The following is a 25,983-nucleotide window of genomic DNA, read 5'->3' as shown; positions in this document are numbered from 1 at the left end:
AGACCTCTATCAGTAAAGAGACCATCAGAGAGAAGATGGTCTATTTCTATAGAGTTATTCTTAATGCTCGTCATCAGCCACGGACCTGCAGTCAGAGCTCCGGAGGGAGGAGAGCTCAGCTCCCGGCAACAGCAGCAGCGTCTCCTCCTCCTCCTCCTCCTCCTCCAGGAGCAGAGCTTCTCCTCTCTGGGAGCCAACACCGACACCACGCTGCTGGAGACCCAGGACGTATTGCTGGACCCGCTGGAGGGAAGGGAGGCACGAGAGAACCAGAACCAGGACTGAGAGGAGCAGACTGTCAGACCCTGCTGCAATAAAATGTGCTCAGAAACACTACCACTTTAGTCCACAGGGACCAACAGAATCAACACAAAATGAAAGTTCCTTGTACTAACTTTAAGTAAAAATAGCAATACTATAGTGGAAAAATACTCTTACAAGTACCAGTCCTGAATTCAAAAGTTTACGTATGTAAAAGTACAAAAGTAAAAGCATCAAAATATACTTAAAGTACCAAAAATAAAAGTACTCATTCTGCAGAATGGTCCATTTCAGAACAATGTATATTTATAGTTATTGATGCATCAATGTATTCACTTTTTTGTTGCAACTGGAAACAAGCTCATTTAAAAAGTTCTTATACTTCTGGGTTGGAGTAAAAAGTACAATACTTCTCTCTGAAATGGTGTAAAGTATAAGTATAAAGTAACATAAAATGCCTATACTGAGTAAAGTACCAGGTGTAAAGTACAATTGCTAAGTAAATGTTATTGTTCTTAGCATTTATGCACTGTGACCTTGCTTCGCGTTTATTTGACCACATTGCGCTTGCCGTAGTTGTCAGTGCGGATCGCCGCTGCTCCTCGGGACTGAATGAAAGAAGATGTCTGTGTTCCTGTGGCGATATTAAGGCGTCTTTAATAAAAACATGTCTCTCAATGGAGGGGGAAGCAGAGGATTCTACTTCAACACCGTGTTGTCTCTCGCTCGGTCGTTGGCGGCTCACCGGCAGGCTCCGATAGAAAAGGTAACGTTAGCTAAACGACGGTAAACAAGCTAGTACCTGTCCAAAAAAATGGCGGCTCAGTAGGCATTTGTGACTGTGACGTCAAAGGTAGCTAACGGTGGCTAACGTTAGCTGTTTTGAACCTGTAAGCTAGCTAATCTTTGCTCAGGTTAATGCTAACGACTTCGATGTGTCAAAGAAAGCTTCTGCCATTGGAATTAATATTTGATAATCAATGTTTTCAAAGACATCCCTCTGTCTGTCTGCTGTCACCTGTCTGTCTGTATAAGAGTCTCCTGAATGATGATACTACTTATATTAATATTCTCACTTCTTTCATTGTTTCTGCACGCTTTGTAAAGGGTCAATATTGCATAACTTTGTAAATTGAATCTTATATATAAACCAATAAATAATATTGATTTGGCTCTCGTTCATACAAGATGGCACAGGGGACTTTTAACAGTTTTATATTACTTACTAATAGTTTAAAATAATATTCAGATTCATGACTAAAATAACCGTTAGTTGCAGCTTTATGACGTCTAATTTAAAGCTGAGGACACATGCAATAACAAAGGGTGAGTCCACACAACTGTCCCTCAGTCCAGTGTCCTGTATTCCTCATTTAAAATAAAACAGTTTATTCTATTGTATTGATTTCCACAGATTTTCAATTTCTACTTAATAGGTAAGTCAGAGAAGTGCTCATGTCTCCAAACAATGAAGCAATCACTGCTAAATAAGAAATGTATTGCCTGCTGATATAAGGGGTGGATCAATGTATCTTTTTCCTAATTGTAGCATTTTCCGAGGGACAAGTTGTTGATTGTGTCTGGCAGCTGCGATCGATAGTGAATCAATAGTGAATGAGTTGAACAGCTGTAACTCAGAGGAGAGAGGCTAAATCACCAATCAAAGCTAAAACGGGCAGCTGCCCTCGGGCCACTAAAGTCCCAGATTCACTGTGTGACAGTTTGTTTTTTGCTAATTTTATTACTTTGAAATTGGTCTGGGAATTTGCACCATTAATGCACCAAATCAGCTGGGTTTGTTGCTGTGTGGTCTTGTGGCCCTGTGTCAAAATCTAGTTATAAAACCTTTAATATTTTTGTCTATATTGTGCTCACATGGTGCATTTTTACTAAATTAAAGCTTAAGAAAACAGGAGGCCAGGCAGGTAGTCTTCCAGTCTATAAGTACTCGTTGGTTTCTGGGTGTGTACGCAAAATAAAGCTGTTATTTCTCGTGAATCGAGGGGAACTTGAAGGCAACAGGGACTCCAAACAGGTTAATCTGGCCACGACAAAGAGGAAGAATAAGTTCCAAACATTGCCTTCAATACCTCACGTGAAGATTTATTATCAAGCATGCGTGACGGACAGTTTTAAGCAATCACAAGAGGGAGGCAACCAGCTTAAAGTCCCACCCACGAGATGTGATCATGTCATTTTGCGAAACATGCTTGATGAAGAAATGTCAATGAGAGCGATTTCAGAGTTGAAGTTCTGCTGCTGAAACTCAAATTGAGTAATGCGGTTGAGGGATACTCACTCGGCAGGTTGGGATTTGTGGTCGGGGATTACGGCGTGGCCACAACTTTTGAAGTGATTTAGGAAATACACCCACTGAGGTTTAAAATGGGGAAATGATTTTAAACTAAAACAGGAAGTGTAGCTTAATATGTGCTCAGTGTGATGAAGTAACTGTGGTAGCAGTAACACAGTGAGAAGTCCTCCCATTGTGTTATTGTGTAAGTGGAGCACGTCTTCCTGTTTTTGTTTTATTTCTATGTAAAGTCTTTTGAAATGTGCTTGTTGTGAAAGTCTGCATAAGCACTTTTTACAAAGTGAAGCTAGAAGCATCATCCATCTGTTTGACCAAGAATATGTTGAGCTATAACTACTATGTTTAATTATTGATTATTCTGCTGATTATTTTCTCTAAATCACTCGATCATTCAGTCTAAAAAATATCAGGAAACTGTGAAAAAAATACTAATATAATCACCCAAAACTCATATTCAGTTAGCTATCAAACATGACAAAGCACAGCAGCTAACCCTCTCATTTTAGCACATTACAATGGTTGCCTATTAAGTTCCAGTCCATCAGCTGAATCCATGTATTGACTATGGTTTGAGCCACTTAGTTTCTGAACGTCTGAGTGGTAAACTTCAGTCCTCGGGGTCTGTTTCACACAGAGGCCTCATTGTTTGTACAATAACCTCCTTTCAGTTGGTGCCAGAAAAGCCGGTGGTACTTAAGAATATATTGTATTTTACTGGCTTGTGTGATGAAGTATCCTTTTGGTTCAACTCCAACTTTTTCATTAAAATGTTGTGTGTTTCCATAGTTTTTCCTGGCTCACTAAGAGGTTTACATGGTGTCTTTATAAACACAGCAGGTTGAGCTTTGACGTACAATCGGCTGAACCCAAAATCCCTTTATTTATTTGACTGTTTTGGCTTTGACAAACATAATCTTTAGCTTTTGGAATCCAATGTTAGTTACTCCACAAATTTCCCCTCCTCTGCATTGCGTATCGCATTAAACAAAGGTTTTAAACGGTGGATAAATCAATCTCTTGGCTTATGTCTGGCCCTTTTAGCATTAGGATAATTAATGCTAAAGGCAGGTTTGGCTGGATTCCTGCAGCACATTTATGCAAAAAAACAAAATTCATTATTGCTAATGGAGCCAAGAGACGTGAGCGATGTGACGTTAAAAGATTGTTTCATCCAAACAAGCTGGTGCTTCCAGCTGAAGTCAGCAGTGAGATGTGATGAAGATGAAGATGTGTGTGTCGTCCTCTCGCAGGTGCAGAAGCTACAATGCATGTGCCCCGTGGACTTCAGAGGAGTCTTCCAGCTGGACGAGAGGAGGAGAGACGCCGTCATCGCTCTGGGCATCTTCCTGGTCGAGTCAGACCTGCAGGTAAACATTGTTGTTGTTTTTTCTGGACTCCCCTCTCCAGCCTCGTGGTTTCGTTTGTTAAGCCCTTGTATCACATGCTATGAAAAACACTTTGTGTTGCAGCACAAAGATGCTATCGTCCCGTACCTTCTCGGGTTGCTTAAAGGGCTTCCTAAAGTTCAGTGGATTGAAGAAAGCTCAGAACGCAAAGGAAGAGGTAACGATACACCTGTGTCATGAAATATATCCTATAATATTCACTATATTCCTTCAGTACACTTTGAGTATGGATGCCTGCATTTAGGATGCTGTTTTTTAATATCTGCTGAACTTTGTGTCTTGCAGAGACACTTCCTGTCGCAGAGATCTTCACCTTTGGTCTTGTTACTCTCCTCTCAGACGTTGCACAACGGGATGAGACCTTACGAGGACAGGTGTGTGTGTGTGTGTGTGTGTGTGTGTGTGTGTGTGTGTGTGTGTGTGTGTGTGTGTGTGTGTGTGTGTGTGTGTGTGTGTGTGTGTGTGTGTTTGCTGATATTGTTCCTCCTCCTCATGCTGCCTGTGAAGAGACTCCTCACTCTCGAGATTTCAGAAAGATACTTCTCAATGAGCAAGACTTCTCGTTCAGCGAGGATTCTCATTGAGCAAGACTTTTCCTTGAGAACAAGACTTCAGAACAAAACTTCAGAACGAGTCATCTCCTTCAGTGACATTTCTCCTTTAGAACGAGACTTCTCTCTGAACAAGGCTCCTTTAAAGCGAGACTTCAGAACGAGACTTCTCCTTCAGAAATCTATGTAGAGTCCGTTCCATAATGTTGTTAGACACTATTAATAACAAACTGAGGAAAATAGGGTCCAGTTTAAAAAAAAAAAACTAGCTTCCCCTTTTAAATTATCATCTTGACGTAATTATGACGTATCATCTTTGTCAGATCCTGGAGGCGGTCATGGACATCATGCAGGTCCTGCAAGACATCTGCAAGAATCCAGAGGCTCACGATAAAGGTACCAACACAACACACCTCCTGCTTCCTTTGTTTGTAACTTAGCTTCATAGTAATGTTCTCTCTACCTTCCGTAACCTTTCCTTCTGTACAGAATACCTGTGCAGGTACACTGTGCCCACCTTGCTCGGTGTTGCCCGAGCGTTTGGTCGATACAGCAACACCGACGAGCCGTTGCTGTCCAAGCTGTTCCCTCGACCGGTGACTCCCGCGCCGCCTTCGGCCGACGATAGCGACGCGACGCACCGCCGGTCCTTCAATGACTTCCGCTCCATCCTGCCGAGCTCTCTGCTCACCGTGTATCAGGGAGACACTCTGAGACGGAAAGGCTCCAGTCAACAGGTATGGATCACTGGAGGAAAGTGAAGGAACAAACCTGAACCTAACCTGTCAAAGAGAGATGCCTTTTCACAGATACTTTTTACCGTGTTTTGCAGGCCAGTCCAGAGAGAGCCTGTCTGACCCCCATCTCACCCGCTGACTCCTCTGCACAGTACTTTGAAGGTAAGTACCCGAGGAGAAGCTAAAGAGGAGAACCCAACGCTCCATAACGATCCCTCTAAACACTCCTGCTCTCCCTCTCCAGGCTCGTACCTCCCCGATGGCAGCGCGGTGGACCCTGACTACTACTTCTCCACCATCAGCTCCAGCTTCTCCGTCTCCCCTCTTTTCACAGGCAGCAGCGCCGGAGAGTTTCACGTCCCTCTGGATATGCTCAGACAGCTCCTCCACATGGTCAGCAGCCACAGATGCATTCGAGTAAGAGGAAAAAGAATTGGACAACATGCAATTTCATTGACTTGTTTCTCTCCAATAGGTGGAACAGTTTGTGTCCGAGACGTTTTTGAAATCGCTGGATGAATCTCTGGCAGAACTTCTAGAGGTATGACTCTCCAGATGTTTTTACTCTTTATTTTTATTTATTTACACTACTGCTTCATTGATACATTTCTGCTTCTTTCTTGTCAGTTGAATCCTAGTCTTCATCTCTACTACAAAACCTTCAGTGATCCTCTGTATGTAGCCATATTTAAAATGCTAAGAGACACTCTGTACAATCTAAAAGGTAAAAAGAATCCCCTTCTTTCTTTAAATTAGCCGCATTTTATTATAAAATACGACGGCGAGCTGTAACGATGTGCCGTCTGTGCTCCCCAGACCTCCAGACGGACTACGTGAAGGAGGTCCACGACTTCGTGCTGGAGCAGTTCAGCAGCAGCCAGTCGGAGCTGCAGAGGATCCTGCACGACGTCGAGTACCTGCAGAGCGAACTAAGCCCGCTCAAGCTGCGCTGCCAGGCCAACGCCGCCTGCGTGGACCTCATGGTGTGGGCCGTGACCGAGGAGCAGGGTGAGCATGTCGCTTTAGTTGAGGACGCGGCACGTCGTCTGTCTCGGGGGTCACATCTCTTCTCTCTTTGTCGGTTTCACCAGGAGCTGAGAACCTCTGCACCAAACTGTCAGAGAAGCTGCAGTCCAAGACGTCCAGTAAAGTCATCATCGCTCACATGCCGCTGCTCATCTGCTGCTTACAGGTAACTCGTTTTTTAATAAACTATGAAAGAGGAGATTCTTTATTTAGAGTATGATCATGATTACACCTTGTGTGTGTGTGTGTGTGTGTGTGTGTGTGTGTGTGTGTGTGTGTGTGTGTGTGTGTCTTCAGGGTCTGGGCCGTCTGTGTGAGCGCTTCCCCGTGGTGGCTCACTCTGTCACCACGTCACTGAGAGACTTCTTGGTGGTGCCGTCTCCTGTTCTGGTGAAGCTGTACAAATACCACAGCCAGTACACTTCAGGTGACAACAGCACACTCCATCATTCAGGAGCATCGTTAACCTTCCAGTTCCATTGTTCTGTTACCAAAATGCTGCTTTCTTTATTTCAGGGGTTGGCGAGATAAAGATCCATGTGACCAACGAACATTCCCAGTCAACCCTCAGTACCCATTCGAACAAGAAGAGCCAGCCGTCCATGTACGAACAGCTGAGGGACATCTCCATCGATAACATCTGCAGGTGAGTTCGCGCGCACACACACACGCACGCACGCACGCACGCACGCACGCACACACACACACACACACACACACACACAGCAATGGAGCAGGCAGAGCATTTAAACATTTGAGCTAGTTTGTTTAAAATATGAATTTATATATCTCGCTGTTTTTTTATGTAGTATATAAATTCCGTTCAAGTCAAAACTAGGCGGCAACCGCCGGTTCTGAAAAGTGAAGCCTGTTAAAGCTGCATTCTCTCTAGTGTCCACCAGGGGGCGACTCCTCTGGTTGTATAGAAGTCTATGAGAAAATGACTCAGTAAACATTGTAAACATGAGTTTATGGTCTCAATCTCTAGTTTCAAGTCTTCTTCAATACAGCATGATGTTCATTTCGTCTTCTAACTTTAACTCTTTCACAGAGTGTTTTCACTTCATGAAAGTAGAAATGTCTTATTCAGCGTTATTTACAGTCTGTGGGTCTCTAACATCGTCTTGACAAACTTTAAATTTAAATAATGTGTGCATTAAAGACCACATTTTATCTGTCACTTACTGCTGAAAGTACAGAACACAATGAAAAAATTATATTTTGATGTGCAGAGCAACATGAACTGATCTTCATAGTGAAAGAGCAGCCCTATCGCTCATGATTGAAGGCACTATATTGCAGGAAAATGACACTTTCAGGTGTTAAATAAATGGAAATGTTCCACACCTCCCCATGCTTGACCCTAATCTTGCACCTCCACGTTTAACTAACTAGTCGCCGATGCTCACACTGTTATGAACACATCTCTCCCTCTGTGTTCAGGTGCCTGAAAGCCGGACTGACTATGGATAACGTGATTGTAGAAGCGTTCCTCGCCAGTCTGTCTAACCGCCTCTACATCTATCAGGAGAACGACAAGTGAGTCGAGCGTCATATTCCTCTGACTTTGACGAGAATTAAGTGAGAATTTTTTTAAAACGATGTTCCCTCCTCTCTTCCACAGGGATGCTCACCTGATCCCGGACCACACCATCAGGGCTTTGGGTCACATCGCTGTGGCCTTACGAGACACCCCCAGAGTGATGGAGCCCATCCTCCAGATCCTCCAGCAGAAGTTCTGCCAGCCTCCCTCCCAGCTGGACGTCCTCATCGTAGACCAGCTGGGCTGCATGGTCATCACGGGCAATGTGAGTATTTATATCTGTCATCTATTCAACTCTCTGAACCCCAACAGGTTTTGGGTTGTTTTTTGTTTTGCTGCTGTCACATTTTCATCTCTGTGGCCTTGTTTTTCCCTTCAAAATAAAAGTCCTGAACCTCTATGGAAACAGAACAATCATGACTAGAAGTAGAGAGAACTCAAACATGTCTTTAGTGCAGAATATCAGTTATAATGCCATAAATCATTAAAAAGAAAAAAAAGGTTTCTCTGATTTGTTGTCACATGACTGTTGGTCTCAGATGAATCAATCATGACTTCATAGTTTCACTGAGGAGATCACAATTTAATGTTTTTTACAGGATGTGTTTGGAGCAAATGGTTTATTTTGGACAATATTTTAAATGAGTACACGTAGAATAAAATTATTTTCATGAGATATCACGATTTTAAGCTCAGGTTCGGCTGCTTTTTCTGACAGAAGTGTTCGTCTCACTTGATGTGTTCAAGGACCGTCGGAAAGATGAAAACCTGATGATAATGACGTTTTTTACAGCTTCTGGTTGTGATAAACGGTGTAGTTTTGGCGATTATTTGAAGAAAACATGCTTTTCAATCCCTCCGGCTGGTTTTGGGATTCAGAGGGTTAAAAACTGCCAGTCTTTGCTAATGTGAATACCTACTCTTTGAAAATATCTGACATCATAACTTTTCTTTCACCTTAGCAATACATCTACCAGGAGGTGTGGAATTTGTTCCAGCAGATCAGTGTGAAAGCCAGCTCCATGGTCTACTCTAACAAAGACTACAAGGACCATGGATACAGGTACGTTAATGACTTAATTACAGTCCTTTAGGAGCCGTGAGTACATGAAGAAGTGATGTATAAAATAGGAGGATATGCTGCTCCTCAAGTAGCCGAGTATTATTCACAGTTTGAGACTCTGGTGTGTTAATGCTCCCTCTCTCCCGTATGCAGACACTGTTCCTTGGCTGTGATAAATGCTCTGGGTAACATAGCAGCGAACCTCCAGGCTGAGCAGATGGTCGACGAGCTGCTGGTCAACCTGCTGGAGCTGTTTGTCCAGCTGGGTTTGGAGGGGAAGAGAGCCAGCGAGAGAGCCCCAGACAAAGGCCCGGCTCTGAAGGTACGAAGCACTCGCACACACGTACAGATACAAATATAAGAATCAATGCAAAGTAGTGCAGTTACAGAATGACGTTCTTTCAGGTTATGAGAATAAACAACGCTGGTTTTGTCTTTGTTATCTTGTCGGCTCATACTCTCTCTCTCTCCTTGTGAAACATGAAAAGTGATAGAAGTAGTAAAAAGAAGGGACTTAAAACGTTGATTGTTTTGGACTTCTTCTCCTCCTTTGTCTCTGTAGGCGTCAAGCAGTGCCGGAAACCTCGGCGTCCTAATTCCGGTTATTGCTGTGGTGAGTGTTCTGGATGTTTCCAACATTGTTTTTATCACCTTCTCCTGTTAAGTTTTATATTTTATATGGGTCAGTAGAAACTACAATTTAGTCCACTTCTTTAGCATCTGATAAAACCCTAAATTAACCCTATTTTTATAGAGCATATACGTACAAAAACATAAAAAGGATCCGGATTGCTTTATCTTCTCAAAAACTTGATAAATCCTGAGACATATTCCGGGGGTTCTTCGTCCATGTCTCCCTCTTCAGTTCCGCATCACATATTTCATTCACACTTCATCATCATCCCTGTTGTGATGGTGGATCTGTCTCGTACCATCTCTTTGTAAAAGCCTTCTTACAAGCTGCTCACAAGAGCTTCAGCGGATACCTGTCTTCTCTCCCATAGAGTAACACACCACAGAGATTTACTCTCTCTTACTTCTCTTTCTTCCGCTGTTAGCTGACGAAGAGGTTGCCACCGATTAAGGAAGCGAAGCCACGTCTGCAGAAGCTCTTCAGGGACTTCTGGCTCTACTCTGTGGTCATGGGATTTGCTGTGGAGGGCTCAGGTACAGTTAACGTCGAGTTAGGGAATGCATTACCGCTTAAATATGTTGTGTCGTATTTCAGCGTCGTGATTCTGTTTGATCTTCAGGTCTGTGGCCGGAGGAATGGTACGAGGGAGTTTGTGAGATTGCGACCAAATCGCCGCTGCTGACGTTTCCCAGCGGGGAACCTTTACGCTCAGAGCTGCAGTACAACTCAGCGCTGAAGAACGACACCGTCACTCCGGTACGACAGCACACACACACACACACACACACACACACACACACACATACATACATGAGGTGGACCCTGGTTCACGGTTCGTTGTTGTTGTTGTTGTTGTTGTGTGTTTCAGGCGGAGCTGAACGATCTGCGTAGCACCATCATCAACCTGCTGGATCCTCCACCGGAAGTGTCTGCCCTCATCAACAAGCTGGACTTTGCCATGTCCACATATTTGCTGTCTGTCTACAGATTGGAGTACATGAGGTATGTCACCGGTGTCCACATGTCACACACTGGCTCATGTGCGTGATTTTTTTTATATCATTTTGATTCCATCTTTATCCGCTAGGATGCTGCGCGCTCTGGACTCGGACCGCTTTCAGGTCATGTTCCGATACTCTGAAGACAGAGCGATACAGAAGGATAAATCTGGTGAGCAAGAGAGCAAAAACACAAAACGTGTGGTGTTCCTTCTTTATTATGTGCATTCATATTTACTATGTTGTGTTCCAGGCATGATGCAGTGTGTGATTGCTGTAAGCGACAAGGTTTTTGAGGTCTTCCTGCATATGATGGCTGAAAAGGTAAAGGAGGACGTCACACATGTCCTGTGTAGAGCGTGTTCTGGTGCATTTGTTCTTGTTTATTAAGGAATTGCACCAATGGTTTGTGCCGTTAACATAAAGGAAAGTTGGCTCACACAATATGTATTGTGAGGTGTTCCTGTGCAGAGACACAACATGTAAAAGGAGGGAATGAAACACTGTTTTATGAAAGAGAGAGAAACGGTGATGAAGCCTTAATTGTTAAATAAAAAGATAAGTGCAGCAAATTAAAACATTTTACTGTAAATTTACTGGAGCTCTTCATTCTGCCCCACAGAACAAAAGAGAAACACTTACAGTTTTCAGATTATTTTACCTGACTTCTTTTTTCCCCAGTGTGTTCTCATCCTTTAAAGGAGTTTACTGCTAATATCAGATATGTTTGTTGAATATTCTCAGAGATTATAGAGTCATACATTTGCAAGAAAAACCTGAGAAATTCTCTGAGCTTTTACAAGTAAAAAAACATGGACTTCAAGGAATCACATGTCGTCACAGGGCAAGGTTGAAACAACTTTCCATAGTTGTGTCTAAAATACAAACAACTACAAATATCTTAATTATTTGATTTAACTATTTTGATAATCTATTGCAAAAATACCAAAGATTCTCTAGCTTCTGAAATGTGATGATTTTCAGCTTTTCTCTGTTTTATATAATTGTAAACTAAACTTTGGACTGTTGGTCGATAGACATTTGATGACATCGCCAGATGGGCATTTTGCGCTACTTTCTGACATTTTATCATAGACCCAACAAAAACAATCACCAGTTAGTTGTGGACCTAATCTTAATACAATATTTGTATTTTCAGCCCAAAACCAAAGCCCACGAGGAGGAGCTGGAGCGCCACGCTCAGTTCCTTTTGGTCAACTTCAACCACATCCACAAGAGGATCCGCAGAGTAGCTGACAAATACTTATCTGGCCTGGCTGAAACGTGAGCATTGACACACACGTGATCATTCACTCAGAATACAACACGGACTCTTTTTATAAGCTGTTTAAAATGCAGAAGCATGAACTGTATTTTCCCTCTCTGCTCAGTTTCCCCCACTTGTTGTGGAGCGGCCGTGTGCTGAGGACCATGCTGGACATCCTGCAGACGCTTTCCCTCTCACTCAGTGCAGTGAGTCATGAAATAAGTAGACTAATTATCAGTGTAGCATCTATCTTTCATCTATCTTGTCTTTATACTTAAACTCTGCAATAGAAATGGTCCGCCAGTGCGATCTCTGCACTTGAGCGCAAAAGACTGAGTCCTTAGCCTTCTGTATAAAGAGAATAAATGCTCTAACTATTATGGTGTTTATTTTAGATTGATTTCAACAGGATCATTCAAACAACAATCTCCTGCATTCTGTTTTTGAAGTGCTAACGGAGTATGTGTCATTAATAATGATGTTTATGCTTCATTGCAGGACATTCATAAAGACCAACCTTACTACGACATTCCAGACACGCCGCACAGAATCACTGTCCCAGATACGTATGAAGCCAGAGAGGTAATGTTGCTTCATTAAGAACCAGATATTCATCATTCCACCAAGTTGCTACTCGCCAAGTTCATATCACGTCTTTGATTTTAGAGCATAGTGAAGGATTTTGCTGCACGTTGTGGGGAGATCCTGAAAGAGGCTATGAAGTGGGCGCCGTCCGTGACCAAATCCCACCTCCAGGTGACACTACATCACAATATAACTAAACAAAACCTCCACACGTAGAGCACACACGTTTAATAACGTTAACATAGTGGCCTTAAATGTGGTTGTAACTGCTGTACTTGTGGTTTTTCAGGAGTATCTGAACAAACATCAGAACTGGGTGTCGGGTCTCTCGCAGCACACCGGCCTGGCCATGGCCACAGAAAGCATCCTGCACTTCGCCGGTTACAACAGACAGAGCATAACACTGGGGGTAGGTCACAAAACTGACTTTTCATATGCTACCGCTTACTAATGCTGCGAGATCATTGGATTGAGTCGGAAATTAAAGTGGCTCAAGGATGGAGCCTTGTGGGACGCCACAAACTAGAGCTGCTTAATTCACTGTTTCTTCATTTATGATGTTCTGCAGAGACAATCATTTTAGATGTATTTGTCCAAATATGTGTGATATACATCCAGAATACTTACAGTCTACGTATGTAAAGCCCCTTTCAGAAATTCAGTTGTTTTTTTAAATGTGATGGTCATTTTACATATTGGTCTCATGTCTGAATAAATGTCACTTTTAGTCACTTTTACACAAAAGTCACAACAACAATTTTGATAAGTTTCAATACACCAACAACAGCTTTCTGTACATTTCGCGTCATGTTTGAATAAAGCCAAAAGGAACATTTACAGAACGGACACCTGCAGTATGTCTGAATGAATAAAGAGGTAGTTGATTTGTTTTCACCTGTAGTCCACTCAGCTGACTGAGAGGCCCGCCTGTGTGAAGAAGGACTACTCTAACTTCATGGCCTCCCTCAACCTCAGGAACAGATACGCTGGAGAGGTAAAACCACCAAATCATTCCACTTATTGTGGCTGTCTGCTCTCTGTTATCACCTATAAACTGTGTCTTGAATTGATAAAGCTGAATTCACAATCATACTTATTTACTTAATATTTTTCTGGCTCTGTTGCCAGACAATGGAACAAGCATGAAATAGTGATTTGATGATGTTGATGATGTCACAAAGAAAGTCTCTTCTAGTGCAACCACAAAACATTTGTTATCTAAATAAGCTGCAAAACTTGTATTCTATATGCTTGTAGAACACAGAAAATGTACAGATGTTTAGTTTCTGAAACTTTTCTGATGGATATTTGAACCGTAACTCGACCGGATCCTGTGGACATAAACTTTCTATACCTCTGCTTCTCCTGCTCACGTGTGTTCTCTTTCCTCTGTAGGTGTCGGGTATGATCCACTTCGCCCAGGTGGTTAAAGGACACTCCGATCTGAGCCGGTTGATGATCAAGCAGATGGGGGAGGCTTTAGACTCGGCACAGCCGGAGGCCTTCACGGAGGCCATGTTCAAACTGGCCGCCTTGCTCATCAGCAGCAAAGGTCTCACTAAATGCAAATAACTGTCATTGATACTCTTTGGTAGCTTTGGATAGATACCAGTAGCTTCTGGAGAAAACAGAAGCGCTATCCTCTTCCTGTTTTGGTTGCGCAATGGCAATAAAAAATGGCTCAAGAATGGAGCCTTGTGGGACGCCTCAAACTATAGCTGCTTAATTCACTGTTTCTTTGTTTATGATGCTCTGCAGAGATAATTTGAGATTAACTTGCCCACCAAAAAAAATTGTATGACATCATCTTGCGACTTTTGGAGCTAGTGCTAGCTACTTTCATTGGAAATGAGTTGTTAAGATTGTCTGCACAGGAAACACTGCATTTTGTTTTCCACAGTTACTATGGTTGTTCCGTCATCTTCCATTTCCTCTACTGGGGATAGTAACTGCAAAGAACTTCCATTGATACTCTTTGGTAACTGGGGATAGTTAACAACTTCCTGTTTTGGTTGTTTAATGGTTGACGCACTTCCTTTGTGCTGTGAATGGAGCCTTCATCTTCCCTATAGATCGAAATCGGTGGCAGACGGAACTGCATCGTGAAAGCGAGTCCGATCTAAACGCTGGTGGTGTCGTTATTCTATAGCTGTTACTTTGTGCAATCAGCATTTACTTCCATGTATCCCCACTTTAAATTCAGGGCTCTGTCTTGTCTTTAAAATGCTCTGGACTTCTTCTCTGGTCTCTCCAGACTGCGATCCTCAGCTCCTGCACCACCTCTGCTGGTCTCCTCTCAAGATGTTTACGGCACACGGCATGGAGACGGCCATCGCCTGCTGGGAGTGGCTGCTGGCAGCTCGTGTTGGAGTGGAAGTACCGGTACGTCCTTTCTTCTTCTTCTGTCCTTGTTGATGCATTTTGATGCATTTTGTCTTTGCATTTTTGTACAATCTCCTCTCTTGGCTGCCACAGTTCATGCGTGAGATGGCGGGGGCGTGGCAGATGACCGTGGAGCTAAAGATGGGCTTGTTCTCCGACGCCAAGGTGGAGGCCGACCCTCTGGCTGCATCGGAGGAGAGTCAGCCGATCCCCTGTCCTCCAGACGTCACCCCTCACCAAATATGGATCGAGGTCAGATGAAAAAACACATTCTGCATGTTGTTATCGATCGTCTCCTCCTCCATTATTTCCTCTCATGTCGGCCCTGTTTTTTTTCCCCCTGTAGTTTCTAGGCCAGCGGTTTGAGATAGCAAAATATTCCAGCGCAGATCAAGTGGAGATCTTTGGCAGTTTGCTGCAGCGCTCGCTGTCACTCAACGTCGGAGGAGCGAAGAGTAGCCTCAACCGCCACGTAGCTGCCATCGGCCCTCGATTCAGGTCCATAAACACACACACACACACACACACACACACACACACACACACACACACACACACACAGCTCAAAGATAAATGATCCTTTCACTTACTTACTTTTCATTTCATGTCTGTTTACTCTTATTTTTAAATGCAAGATGTGTGTTAATATATTCTCTGTGCTTCAGGCTGCTGACTCTGGGTCTGTCTCTGCTGCACTCTGACGTCCTCACCAATTCAACTGTGAGAAATGTGCTCCGAGAGAAGATTTATTCTACAGCCTTTGATTACTTCAGGTACCCACGCACATTCAATCCATCAATTTATGTGTTGTTTTGTTTTTTTACAATAATTTAGTCTATACAATATCATATTTTCCAGATGTTTTAGATGATGTCTTCATATTGCTTGGTTTCTCCAAAACAACCCAAAGGAACAAATGATAGAAAGTAGAATTAGTACTAATTCACAAATATTAGCGTGCTAACACGCTAAACTAAGACGGTGAACATGTTAAATATTAATCTTGCTCAACGTCAATATGTTAGCATGCTGACCTTAGCATTTTCTTAAAGCACAGATAATTATGTTGTTAAAAACTCAAGACTCACTGATCGCAACCTGCCAATTACAAACTATAATTGACTTTTCTTTCATGGAAATTTGAAATTAAATTCTATGTTCATATTGTAAAAAGTTAGTTGTTCCAAATGTTTTTAAGGTTTGTTCCTCTGTGGCTTATCTTGGACTTGCAGTTCTGAAAAACTTATTAAACTAATTTGCTTTGTGATACATTTGTATTGATTTTCAAGATATGCATTAAGAATCAACAGCAAATTAACAATGTAAAATAAGACAAAAATTGAAATAAAATAAAGAAAATAAATTAAATGTAGTTAAATTAAATAAATAAATACAATTAAATAACATAAATAAATTCATACACATCCCGCACATAAATAACACCCCCACAATGTGTTGTGTGATACAATAAAATTACATAAATTCTTTGATTTTACTCTCCAGGATAAAGTATGTCTGTGTGTAAATTTGATGGGCAAAAATCTGATTTATTAAAATTATCATCAGGTTGCAAATCAGCTGACAACCGGCCCGGTTTCGACCTGTGTTCGATCGATTGGTGCATCTCTACTGAAAACACATAATAAAATAAAAACCCATCTCGTGATGAGCTAACCCTCCCCTCTCTGTCCCTCCAGCGCTCCTCCAAAGTTTCCCACCCAAGGTGACAAGTTTCTCCGCGAGGACATCAGCGTCATCATCCGTTTCTACGCCAGCATCCTGTCCGACAAGAAGTACCTGGCAGCGTGCCACCTGGTCCCACCCGGTGAGCTTGGTACTACCCCGGCCCCGAGCACGCTCTCTGCCGGGATATTCGGATCGCTTATCGTGTCCAGCACTTCTCCGATTTCTCTCTTAAGTAAGCCTAAAGCGGTGGAGCTCGGACTGCACTGCCGCAGGGGCATGCTTTATTTTTATACGCATGACAAATCTGACGCTGTTTGTCCTCACGATGCTGCAGATAGATCCTGGTATCTATCCATCTATGTTATCAACACTTCTTTTCATGTTTTCATAGATTTAGTTTCTCTCATTGTTCTTTTCTTGGTCCTTCTTATTTTCTTTCTTTCCCTTTTATTCCTCTTTCTCCTACTTCTATCTTACTTCTCACACCTTTACGATCAATCTGTTTTCTAACCTTAATGTTTACGTGATGTTTAGAAGTGTGTTTGTATGTGGTTCTTCTCCACAGTCAGTGTTCTACTACAGTAGATGGAGCAAAGTAATGTTCTGATGTGGATGTATTTTAGACTCCTAAAAGAATCTATATCAGTTTAAATGAATGTTATATTTAGAATGTTTCTCTTTATCTTGTTGTCAGTCAGAACTTTCTGAAGAACTGAAGCTGTTATCTGTGATCTCTACAAAGACACCAGACTCCATTCATGCAGTAGACTTCTTTTGTGTTTTAACCGGTTAGTTCAGATTCACCAAAGTCACACAACAACACAAACACACTAACAGATGGAGGCAGCAGTAGAGCAGCAACTCCCATGTTATGAGAGGTTTCAATGGAGTCTTGTGGCATTAAAGAGAGCACAGATAAACTGATGTAGATTCTTTTAGGAGTCTAAAATCTACTGTAGTAAAACACTGACGGTGGAGAAGAACCTCATACAAACACACTACTAAACAGCCAAACTATCCTTTAAAGCAGCTGTGAGGAAAAGCGCAAATTTGTCATCCGCGTTAAGATGCACGATAATTCATCATGTCAGCCCCACCCGTCTGTCCCTCCGACTTCAAAAGAAGAAATGTTTTTTCTTCCAACCCCAGAAAATCCTCTCCTCTTCATTCCCGACGACTCGAGAGAAAAGGAACAATCTCATTCTCATAATACATCAAAGCGCTTTCAGGTAGACGAGTCCTCTAACGGCTGATCCTGGATCAGATTAATCTGCCCCCCAAAATGATATCTGACCCAGTATCAGTGGTTCAAGGCAACTTCTACCTACATGTAAAATCCCGCTGGTTTCCCTGCTTTCAAATGCATGACCATCACAACAGCAGAGGAGTGTTCAGAAACTCCCTCATCATCGATCATATTCTGGATGTTTACTGACTTAAGAAACTTCCACCTGTGCTTTTCTCTCGCTCAGATTTTCCTCCATGAGTTTGGTTGCTTGTGTCTCGGGCCATACTAAATCTCTGTGTGTGTGTGTGTGTGTGTGTGTGTGTGTGTGTGTGTGTGCGTGTGCGTGTGTGTGTGTGTAACAGACAACCAGGACCCGTCCCTGAACAGTCTGTCGGTGATGAACGCCGCCGACCTCCGGAGCAACGCGGACTCCAGCGTTCGCTCCCAGCAGAGCGGCCAGGGATGGATCAACACCTACCCGCTGTCTAGCGGCATGTCCACCACGTCCAAGAAGTCAGGTACCGCTGATGACCAGCTCATCTCGCCTCCACATATCCAATAACGTAAAAGGGAATTACCCACAATTCATAGCGGCATGTCCACCACGTCAAATAAGTATGGCCCACATTCAGCATGTGGATGACAACGACACCGAGACGAGACGCTAGACAGGAGTTCAAACTCACGTTGTTTTATAAACCCTCTGAACGCTACAATAGAAGTGGTTATATTGGTATTTTTTGGAATATCTTCGAATGCTTCACATCCCTAAAATCTGTACAACCTAAACTAAAAGGTGATGTAAGTCAATAAAACCATAGTAATATATAAAAGTATTGAAATTGTACCGTAAATTAAAAAAATGCAAAAATGGGCCTGATGCTGCTAAAGATCTCCAATAACATACTTTGCCCAAGGGAATTACCCACAATTCATAGCGATGTGACGTTAAACACGGGTTCAAAGATGGAACATAAAAACATGCAACCAGAGGATATTTATTTATTTATTTATTCATCAAATATTGAATTTTGTTATTGAAGCTGTTTTGAAAAAAACAAACAAGCAAATAGATTATTCGACAAAAACCTCTCATCTCGTGAGGAAAAGGTCTGGAAGAATTAAAATTTAGGGAGTAAAAAATATCAAATAAATAAATTCAGGGTTAAGTCTTTAAAAGGGGGACAAGTTAAAGTGACCCAATGTTTTGTCCGTCTGTCCCTCTCGTCCACATCTTAGGGACGTCCAAGAAGAGTAACAGAGGAACGCAGCTCCACAAGTACTACATGAAACGCAGGACTCTGCTGCTGGCCTTACTGGTGAGGGATGAAGATGAAGATGAAAATGAAGATGATGATGATTTTCTGGTTTTAACTCTACTGCTGTCTCTGTCTCTGTCTCTCTGTGTCTCTCTCTGTCTCCCCCCCCCTCTCCCTCTCCAGGCCAGTGAGATCGAGCGCCTGACGACGTGGTACAACCCGCTCTCCACTCAGGAGCTGGCCATCTCCACGGAGCAGTCGGTGGAGACCAGCATCGCCAACTGGAGGTCCAAATACATCAGTCTGACGGAGAAGCAGTGGAAGGACAACGTCAACCTGGCCTGGGGCATCGCGCCCTACCTGGCTATGCAGCTACCAACCAGGTCGTCACTCTCTCCATTTCCCCCCAAACATTATCTAAATGTAATCGTTTACAGAGAAAATAACAGAAAATACTGCTGATTATTTATTTTGAACTCCTTTTGGTTTCCAGGTTCAAGAATGACGCCATTGTTGCTGAAGTGACCCGGCTGGTGAGGTTGGACCCCGGAGCCGTCAGCGATGTACCTGAGGCCGTCAAGGTGAGATCACTCAGTCCAGTGAGCTTTAGGTGTGTGTGTGTGTGTGTGTGTGTTCATTTATTCATACTTCCTCTCCTGGTTTTACCTCCTAGTTCCTGGTGACGTGGCACACCATCGACGCCGACTCTCCTGAGCTGAGCCACATCCTGTGTTGGGCTCCGGCGGACCCCCCCACCGGTCTGTCCTACTTCAGCAGCATGTACCCTCCTCACCCTCTCACCGCTCAGTACGGGGTTAAAGTGCTGCGCTCCTTTCCCCCGGTAAGTCTCACACACTCAGGTTATTTTTTGCAGCCTACTTCAGAAGAATCCGCGCTTTCTTTAACGTCACATTGTCTCTTGGTAGGATGCCATCTTGTTCTACATTCCTCAGATCGTTCAGGCTCTCCGTTACGATAAGGTAAACACAAACTACTAGAGCTTAAACTATCAGTTTACGCAGCTGATTTGATAACGGTTCGATCATTGTTTAACCTTCTCTGTCTCGGCTCAGATGGGTTACGTGAGGGAGTACATTCTGTGGGCGGCCCAGAAGTCTCAGCTTCTCGCCCACCAGTTCATCTGGAACATGAAGACCAACATCTTCATGGACGAGGAGGGACACCAGAAAGACCGTGAGTGGATCGTCACAAATAGTTCACTGATGAAAACACTATCAAAATAGGCCGCTTTAGAAACGGACAACAAACAAACAAATCAAATAGTTAACAAAATATTCATTTGTTTCTTTCTAATGCATTCAATTGTGCATTAATTTACGTTAATGTGATATCGTATTGTCTGCCTCATGGGGAAATCCCTCATCAGGCCTCCTTAAATCAAGTTGTATTGATGTAACCTCATGATTTTCTGCGTATAGCCGACATCGGGGAGCTGCTGGAGCAGATGGTGGAGGAGATCACGGGTTCTCTGTCCGGTCCGGCCAAAGACTTCTACCAGAGGGAGTTTGACTTCTTCAACAAGATCACCAACGTGTCGGCCATCCTCAAGTAAACCCATCACCGTGACTCTACACATTATCAGCTTTTACAGTGAAATGTAAAACCTGATTTATTTTTTATTTTCCAGGCCGGTTCCAAAGGGAGAGGAGAGGAAGAGAGCCTGTCTCAAAGCTCTGTCGGACATCAAAGTCCAGCCAGGTGACGAATTCTTCCATAGCCGAGGATTAAACACAGCAAACACTAACTGTGCTGCAGTGACAACATGACGTTTTTAAAGATGTATATATAAACTTAAAGACAGAAAAATGGAGAATAGCAAACGATGAAAAAAGACCACAAAAAACACAATAGACAAAAAAAGACAGTGAATCGGACCACAAACACCTTGATGTTATCTAATTAATATCCCAAACTCTCTCTTCATCACATCCATTATAATCCACTGAAGCTGCTCATCTATCTTGTTATGTGGCTCGTCTATTTATTTTTCTCTACGCTGTCCTCCAACAGGAAAAACAACTACATAGAACTGTGTAAAAACAAGTACAATCTGTTTAAAATGATGAGAATAAATACCTTATTGTACCAGAGTCGATGCAGCAGAGCAAACTGGTTCGTGTTTTTACGTTTCACATTAAATCAATTAAAGTGTGTTCGTTTTCCTGTAGTTAAAACAAATAATTTAATTAATTCAGTACTAGTTAATTGAGCCTACGCATCCAAACCCCGCACAACCGACTGCTTTATCACTTGGCAAAACAAAGCTCCGTGTTTTTTGGCCGTAAAATGAATTCCTTAATATATGTAAGAAGATTATCATCCAGAATGTGACTCGTCTTCCTTTGGACAGTGTTGACTCTGGCCATTGTATCGTCAAAAGTTGCTCCTTCAATTTAAAAAAAGAAAAAAGAAAAAGAACCTGGACTCTACAACTACGACTCTTTAGGTCCAAACTCTGCTTTAGTATTCCTCGTTTGCACGAGACATTTGTCCCCAAACTGAGATGTTTGTGGGGATTCTGATGGAGACACCAGTCTGCACTTTTAGCTGTAAATATTTACAGATATCCCCGTTACCAGGTAAAGTAAATGTTGTATTTGGACTGAATTGTCTCTCCAGAGATCACAGATAAAAGATGTTTCTCTTCTATAAATTGAAGGTTTGTTCCATGTGTCTCTGATTGTATTGTGAACATTTTGCGTCGCTGTGACTCTCTAAACTTGTTGTTTTTTAGGCTGTTACCTACCAAGTAACCCTGAAGCCATCGTGCTGGACATCGACTACAAGTCTGGAACACCCATGCAGAGGTAAAAGAGGGAGACATCAAACGCATTATAACGTTCATCCAATTAACATCTTGCCCGGTCCTCTACTGATAAATATAAATATATTGGTTATCTCTCTTTCACTGCACGTTACAACAAGCTAAACACGGTCAAACCGAAGCAGACTTCACCCTCTATTAGCGTGACCGCTTTACAAACCCTGCTTTTCCATGTGTACTGGAAAAACCCACTATTACCTGTAAATAACAAAATATCTAGTCTTGCACTTTATGGCAAGAAAATGGCAAACATACATACATATATTCATACAAAACACACTTAAATGATATCAGAAATTGTGTAATGTGCCAGCATAGACAATTTTACCCAATATAAATGCGTGATTAATTGGCTCCTACACATAATATTGTGTTCTCTGTCGCCACAGCGCCGCCAAGGCGCCCTACCTGGCCAAGTTCAAGGTGAAGCGCTGTGGGGTGAGTGAGCTGGAGAGGGAGGGTCTCCGCTGCCCGGAGGACTCCATGGAGGACGGAGAGGAGAACCCGGACGGATCGCGCAGGATTTGCTGGCAGGCGGCCATCTTTAAAGTGGGAGACGACTGCAGACAGGTACTGAAATCATTCGCTGGGATGTTTTCAGGGGGAGGGAACTTCTCGTGTGACCCTCCTGCGTTTTTATTTCATTCTCTCCAGGACATGCTCGCTTTGCAGATCATTGGGCTCTTTAAGAATATTTTCCAGCTGGTCGGCCTGGACCTGTTCGTCTTCCCCTACAGAGTGGTGGCCACCGCACCGGGTGTAAGACTTCATGTCCCATCACTCCCTCCAGATCCTGTTTTCTATTTATCCAGTTAAATTCAGCATGGATCTTAGTTTTGTGGTTTTGGCCATCATTTCCTAGAAGTTATGATTACATACAAACATGACAACGCACAGCTTTACATCAGGATGTTCAATTATATTTTATTTGTAAAGCCCAATATCACAGCTGGACATCAACGTGACTCCTCTGGTTGTATAGAAGTCTATGAGAAAATGACTCTACTTCTCTCTTGATTTATTACCTCAGTAAACATTGTAAACATGAGTTTATGGTCTCAATCTCTAGTTTCAAGTCTTCTTCAATACAGCATGATGTTCATTTAGTAAATTATGGTCCATTTAGAGTCAAACAGACCATAAAGCAGGGTATGCTTTAGGGTGGGGCTACACAGTGATTGACAGGTCTCTACCAAAGCGTGACGTAAACTAGCTTAAAATTCATAACTGAAAGCAATGATGGCCGAAACTTTTTGCAAACAAATTTTGTTTTCCTAATCGGGTGTTTATTGTTTTCCTCAGTGTGGCGTGATCGAGTGCATTCCCGACTGTAAGTCCAGAGACCAGCTCGGCCGACAGACGGACTTCGGGATGTACGATTACTTCCGCAACCAGTACGGCGACGAATCCACGCTCGCCTTCCAGAAGGTGTGCAGACTGGAAACATTTATGTGACCCGAGAATCAATCGAGCAGTGAAACTAAAATACAGTTTAAAGTTATTATTATAAATCATTAAATACTTATAATTAAGGTCCTGAATGGGTTTATATTTCTCACAATATAGTTGAGAGATGGAAGAGTTTTTATATCTGTTAGTTTTGGCCAGAGTCTGTTTGGCATTTGGTTTGTTTTCTGTTTTTATAATTAATATTAATTTATATTAATTAATATGAATTCAAATCAGAATTAGGGATTGGATGGTGACGAAGACGGCTGCCGATTCTCGAGCTCCTCTTCAACTTAAAAAATTCAACTCTTCTTGTTTTATTTATTATTATTATTATTATTATTTTTTGTTTGTTGTTATATTTTTTCCCTATGTTTTAACTTTTATACTATTTTATAATCTTAGTGTGCTTTCACAAGACATAATCTGTTTGGCTCGTAGGGATCAGAGTGAAATATATTTTTTTACTAATAAGTCCGGTTCGGTTTGCACTGATGAAAGCAGACCCAATAAAAACAGCTGTCACGTCTATGGAGGGAATCTTGGACTTATTGAAATATTGCTGTCAAAGCATTTTTTCCCGTTGACTCGGCGCTTACACAAACGAACCGATTAGAGATTGATGAAAACAGACATTTACTACTGTGTTACTACTGTACTAATGTTTCTGTTCATCATCATATTGATTATGCTGGAAGGTACGGTTGTTGTCTGTTACAGAGCCTCAGCTGGTGTTTCACTGAAGTCTTCTTCTTTCCACAGGCTCGCTATAACTTCATCCGCAGCATGGCCGCCTACAGCCTCCTGCTGTTCCTGCTGCAGATCAAAGACAGACACAACGGCAACATCATGCTGGACAGCAAGGGACACCTCATCCACATAGGTATGGTTCATATATATATTTATATATTATATATGTATATGTAACAGCTGATGCTATGACGGAGAAGAGCTCTGATAGTGAGGTTCCATTCAGTTACATTGTGGTGCGTTCAAGCGCCATTCAGAAAAAATGAGTGTTGGACTAAAGTTAATTATAACGTGATCATGATGTGTTCAAATGTAATCTTGTAAAAGGTAGTTTTGTTGAGAAACTTGTTGATTTGAAGGAGATGTTTTCACAGCAGTATAAAATATTTTAGAGATGAATTGTGAATTTATTTATGAATAAAAATACAATCTTTTATTTCCTAATTATTTGAATTATGCACATAATATCATCAGATGACTTTAGCAAAGTAAAAGTAAATTAGTTGATGATAATAAATATTTTAGTTAATACCTGAAACTTTATCTTATTAGATAAAACTGCATCATTTGCAATTAAAATAAGGAAATAAATCTCAATATATTGCAATGTTTGCTATCACAGTACTCTTATCTTGGAGATCTCTGGTGATTCCCTCCTCTTAATATATAAATATAGACATGGACTCATTGCTTAGCGGAGGTCTGCTAAGTCGTTTTTGTGTTGTTTTTCTGCAGACTTTGGCTTCATGTTCGAGAGCTCTCCTGGAGGAAACCTGGGCTGGGAGCCGGACATCAAGCTGACCGACGAGATGGTGATGATCATGGGAGGCAAGATGGAGGCCACGCCGTTCAAGTGGTTCATGGAGATGTGCGTCAGAGGATATCTGGCTGTACGGTAAGAAGAAGTCTGCAGTGCGGTTTGTAGAGCGTTCATCTCCTCGTGCGTAATTTATTAACTTTTGTTGTTATTTGTGTCTTCTCCGAACATAAAGACCCTACATGGATGCCGTGGTTTCTCTAGTGACCCTCATGCTGGACACTGGACTGCCGTGCTTCAGAGGACAAACCATCAAACTCCTCAAGTAAGTCCAACTGATTCATGTTAATAATCAGCAATACATAAGATTTTAGACCTGGTTTCTATTTGAGGAAAAACAATGGAACTGTGTTTTTTTTGGTTGATTCGTGAGCTTCAAGCTTCAGAATTGTGTGTGTGTTAAATAAAGAAAAACTGCTTTTTTTAATCCCACAATTATCGCCACAGACACCCAGTTCATATTACTGCAAATATATTAATATTGCAGTACTTTAACCATGTATAATCAAATGGATCTTTTTTTGTCAATCATTGATCATCGTTTTGCTCTGCATCTGTTGTCGGTGTTGTGTTTGCAACGTGTGGCCAGAAAGTCAATGAGTTTTTAAACATTAATGGATATCTTTTTTTTTTTTTTTTAGGGGAAGGTTTAATCCTCAAATGAGTGAGAAAGAAGCAGCAGCGTTCATCATCAAAGTCATCCAAAGCTGTTTCCTCAGCAGCAGGTATGATGAAGTCCCTCCTCTCTCTCAGGCCTCGTCTACACGTATTCTGATATTTTGTTTTAACGGATGTTTTCCTCTACGTCTTAAAATTATATTCTGTCCACACAACCTTCGTTTTGAAAAATATCTCCGTCCACACTGGAACGCAAAAAACGACTCCAAGCACTTGCCGGGCCAGTAGATGGCGATGAAGGCAACGTCAACGGTGACTCAGTTACCAGAGAAGAAGCTTCTGAGCATGCTCAGTGAGCTTGTTTTCCTGTGGCGGTGTAAACAAATAGTAAACAATTACAGGTGGACCAAATAACATTGAGCGCATGAGACGCCTTCGTTTGTCTGTAAAGTGGTGCAGCAACGTAATGTTTAAATGTTAAGTTAGACCAAGCAGTGCTAACAAAACATAAACATTCTGGTAGTCCGCCATCTTTGTTACTGTTTCTGGCGTTAATTACACAAA

The 25,983-nt window shown here is 42.2% G+C and overlaps 1 protein-coding gene across 4 annotated transcripts in view; it reads left to right on the top strand.

Moving 5' to 3' along the window:
- The first annotated feature begins 860 nt into the window (after nt 1-860).
- The window catches only part of pi4kaa (phosphatidylinositol 4-kinase, catalytic, alpha a), a 28,516-nt gene continuing 3,393 nt past the window's right edge, over nt 861-25,983 (top strand). Inside the window, exons 1-53 of one of the 4 annotated variants that reach the window (XM_068706407.1) lie at nt 861-1,027; nt 3,826-3,942; nt 4,045-4,138; nt 4,267-4,355; nt 4,856-4,928; nt 5,022-5,269; nt 5,365-5,431; nt 5,514-5,662; nt 5,745-5,810; nt 5,897-5,993; nt 6,086-6,277; nt 6,361-6,461; nt 6,593-6,722; nt 6,812-6,941; nt 7,739-7,834; nt 7,920-8,103; nt 8,801-8,901; nt 9,055-9,223; nt 9,464-9,514; nt 9,960-10,068; nt 10,155-10,291; nt 10,404-10,537; nt 10,623-10,705; nt 10,787-10,857; nt 11,693-11,817; nt 11,925-12,006; nt 12,299-12,382; nt 12,467-12,556; nt 12,675-12,794; nt 13,287-13,379; nt 13,781-13,937; nt 14,640-14,767; nt 14,861-15,019; nt 15,114-15,265; nt 15,433-15,540; nt 16,465-16,592; nt 18,044-18,199; nt 18,921-19,000; nt 19,124-19,323; nt 19,434-19,521; nt 19,614-19,781; nt 19,867-19,920; nt 20,014-20,134; nt 20,380-20,509; nt 20,589-20,659; nt 21,696-21,768; nt 22,175-22,355; nt 22,440-22,544; nt 23,088-23,213; nt 23,997-24,117; nt 24,720-24,879; nt 24,977-25,066; nt 25,443-25,526. In XM_068706407.1, coding sequence (XP_068562508.1) covers nt 929-1,027; nt 3,826-3,942; nt 4,045-4,138; nt 4,267-4,355; nt 4,856-4,928; nt 5,022-5,269; nt 5,365-5,431; nt 5,514-5,662; nt 5,745-5,810; nt 5,897-5,993; nt 6,086-6,277; nt 6,361-6,461; nt 6,593-6,722; nt 6,812-6,941; nt 7,739-7,834; nt 7,920-8,103; nt 8,801-8,901; nt 9,055-9,223; nt 9,464-9,514; nt 9,960-10,068; nt 10,155-10,291; nt 10,404-10,537; nt 10,623-10,705; nt 10,787-10,857; nt 11,693-11,817; nt 11,925-12,006; nt 12,299-12,382; nt 12,467-12,556; nt 12,675-12,794; nt 13,287-13,379; nt 13,781-13,937; nt 14,640-14,767; nt 14,861-15,019; nt 15,114-15,265; nt 15,433-15,540; nt 16,465-16,592; nt 18,044-18,199; nt 18,921-19,000; nt 19,124-19,323; nt 19,434-19,521; nt 19,614-19,781; nt 19,867-19,920; nt 20,014-20,134; nt 20,380-20,509; nt 20,589-20,659; nt 21,696-21,768; nt 22,175-22,355; nt 22,440-22,544; nt 23,088-23,213; nt 23,997-24,117; nt 24,720-24,879; nt 24,977-25,066; nt 25,443-25,526 — 6,221 coding nt within the window. In that variant the 5' untranslated portion in view covers nt 861-928. Of the gene's footprint in view, nt 1,028-3,825; nt 3,943-4,044; nt 4,139-4,266; nt 4,356-4,855; nt 4,929-5,021; nt 5,270-5,364; nt 5,432-5,513; nt 5,663-5,744; nt 5,811-5,896; nt 5,994-6,085; nt 6,278-6,360; nt 6,462-6,592; nt 6,723-6,811; nt 6,942-7,738; nt 7,835-7,919; nt 8,104-8,800; nt 8,902-9,054; nt 9,224-9,463; nt 9,515-9,959; nt 10,069-10,154; nt 10,292-10,403; nt 10,538-10,622; nt 10,706-10,786; nt 10,858-11,692; nt 11,818-11,924; nt 12,007-12,298; nt 12,383-12,466; nt 12,557-12,674; nt 12,795-13,286; nt 13,380-13,780; nt 13,938-14,639; nt 14,768-14,860; nt 15,020-15,113; nt 15,266-15,432; nt 15,541-16,464; nt 16,686-18,043; nt 18,200-18,920; nt 19,001-19,123; nt 19,324-19,433; nt 19,522-19,613; nt 19,782-19,866; nt 19,921-20,013; nt 20,135-20,379; nt 20,510-20,588; nt 20,660-21,695; nt 21,769-22,174; nt 22,356-22,439; nt 22,545-23,087; nt 23,214-23,996; nt 24,118-24,719; nt 24,880-24,976; nt 25,067-25,442; nt 25,735-25,983 lie in introns of those variants that run through there. The other 3 variants (XM_068706406.1, XM_068706405.1, XM_068706404.1) reach the window with 3 other exon arrangements.

Source organism: Cebidichthys violaceus, unplaced genomic scaffold (genome assembly GCF_023349555.1).
Source record: "Cebidichthys violaceus isolate CVI_PGR_0920_01 unplaced genomic scaffold, fCebVio1.0.p SCAF_12, whole genome shotgun sequence".
Lineage (NCBI taxonomy): Eukaryota > Metazoa > Chordata > Actinopteri > Perciformes > Stichaeidae > Cebidichthys > Cebidichthys violaceus.
This window is presented reverse-complemented; position numbering and strand designations above follow the sequence as displayed.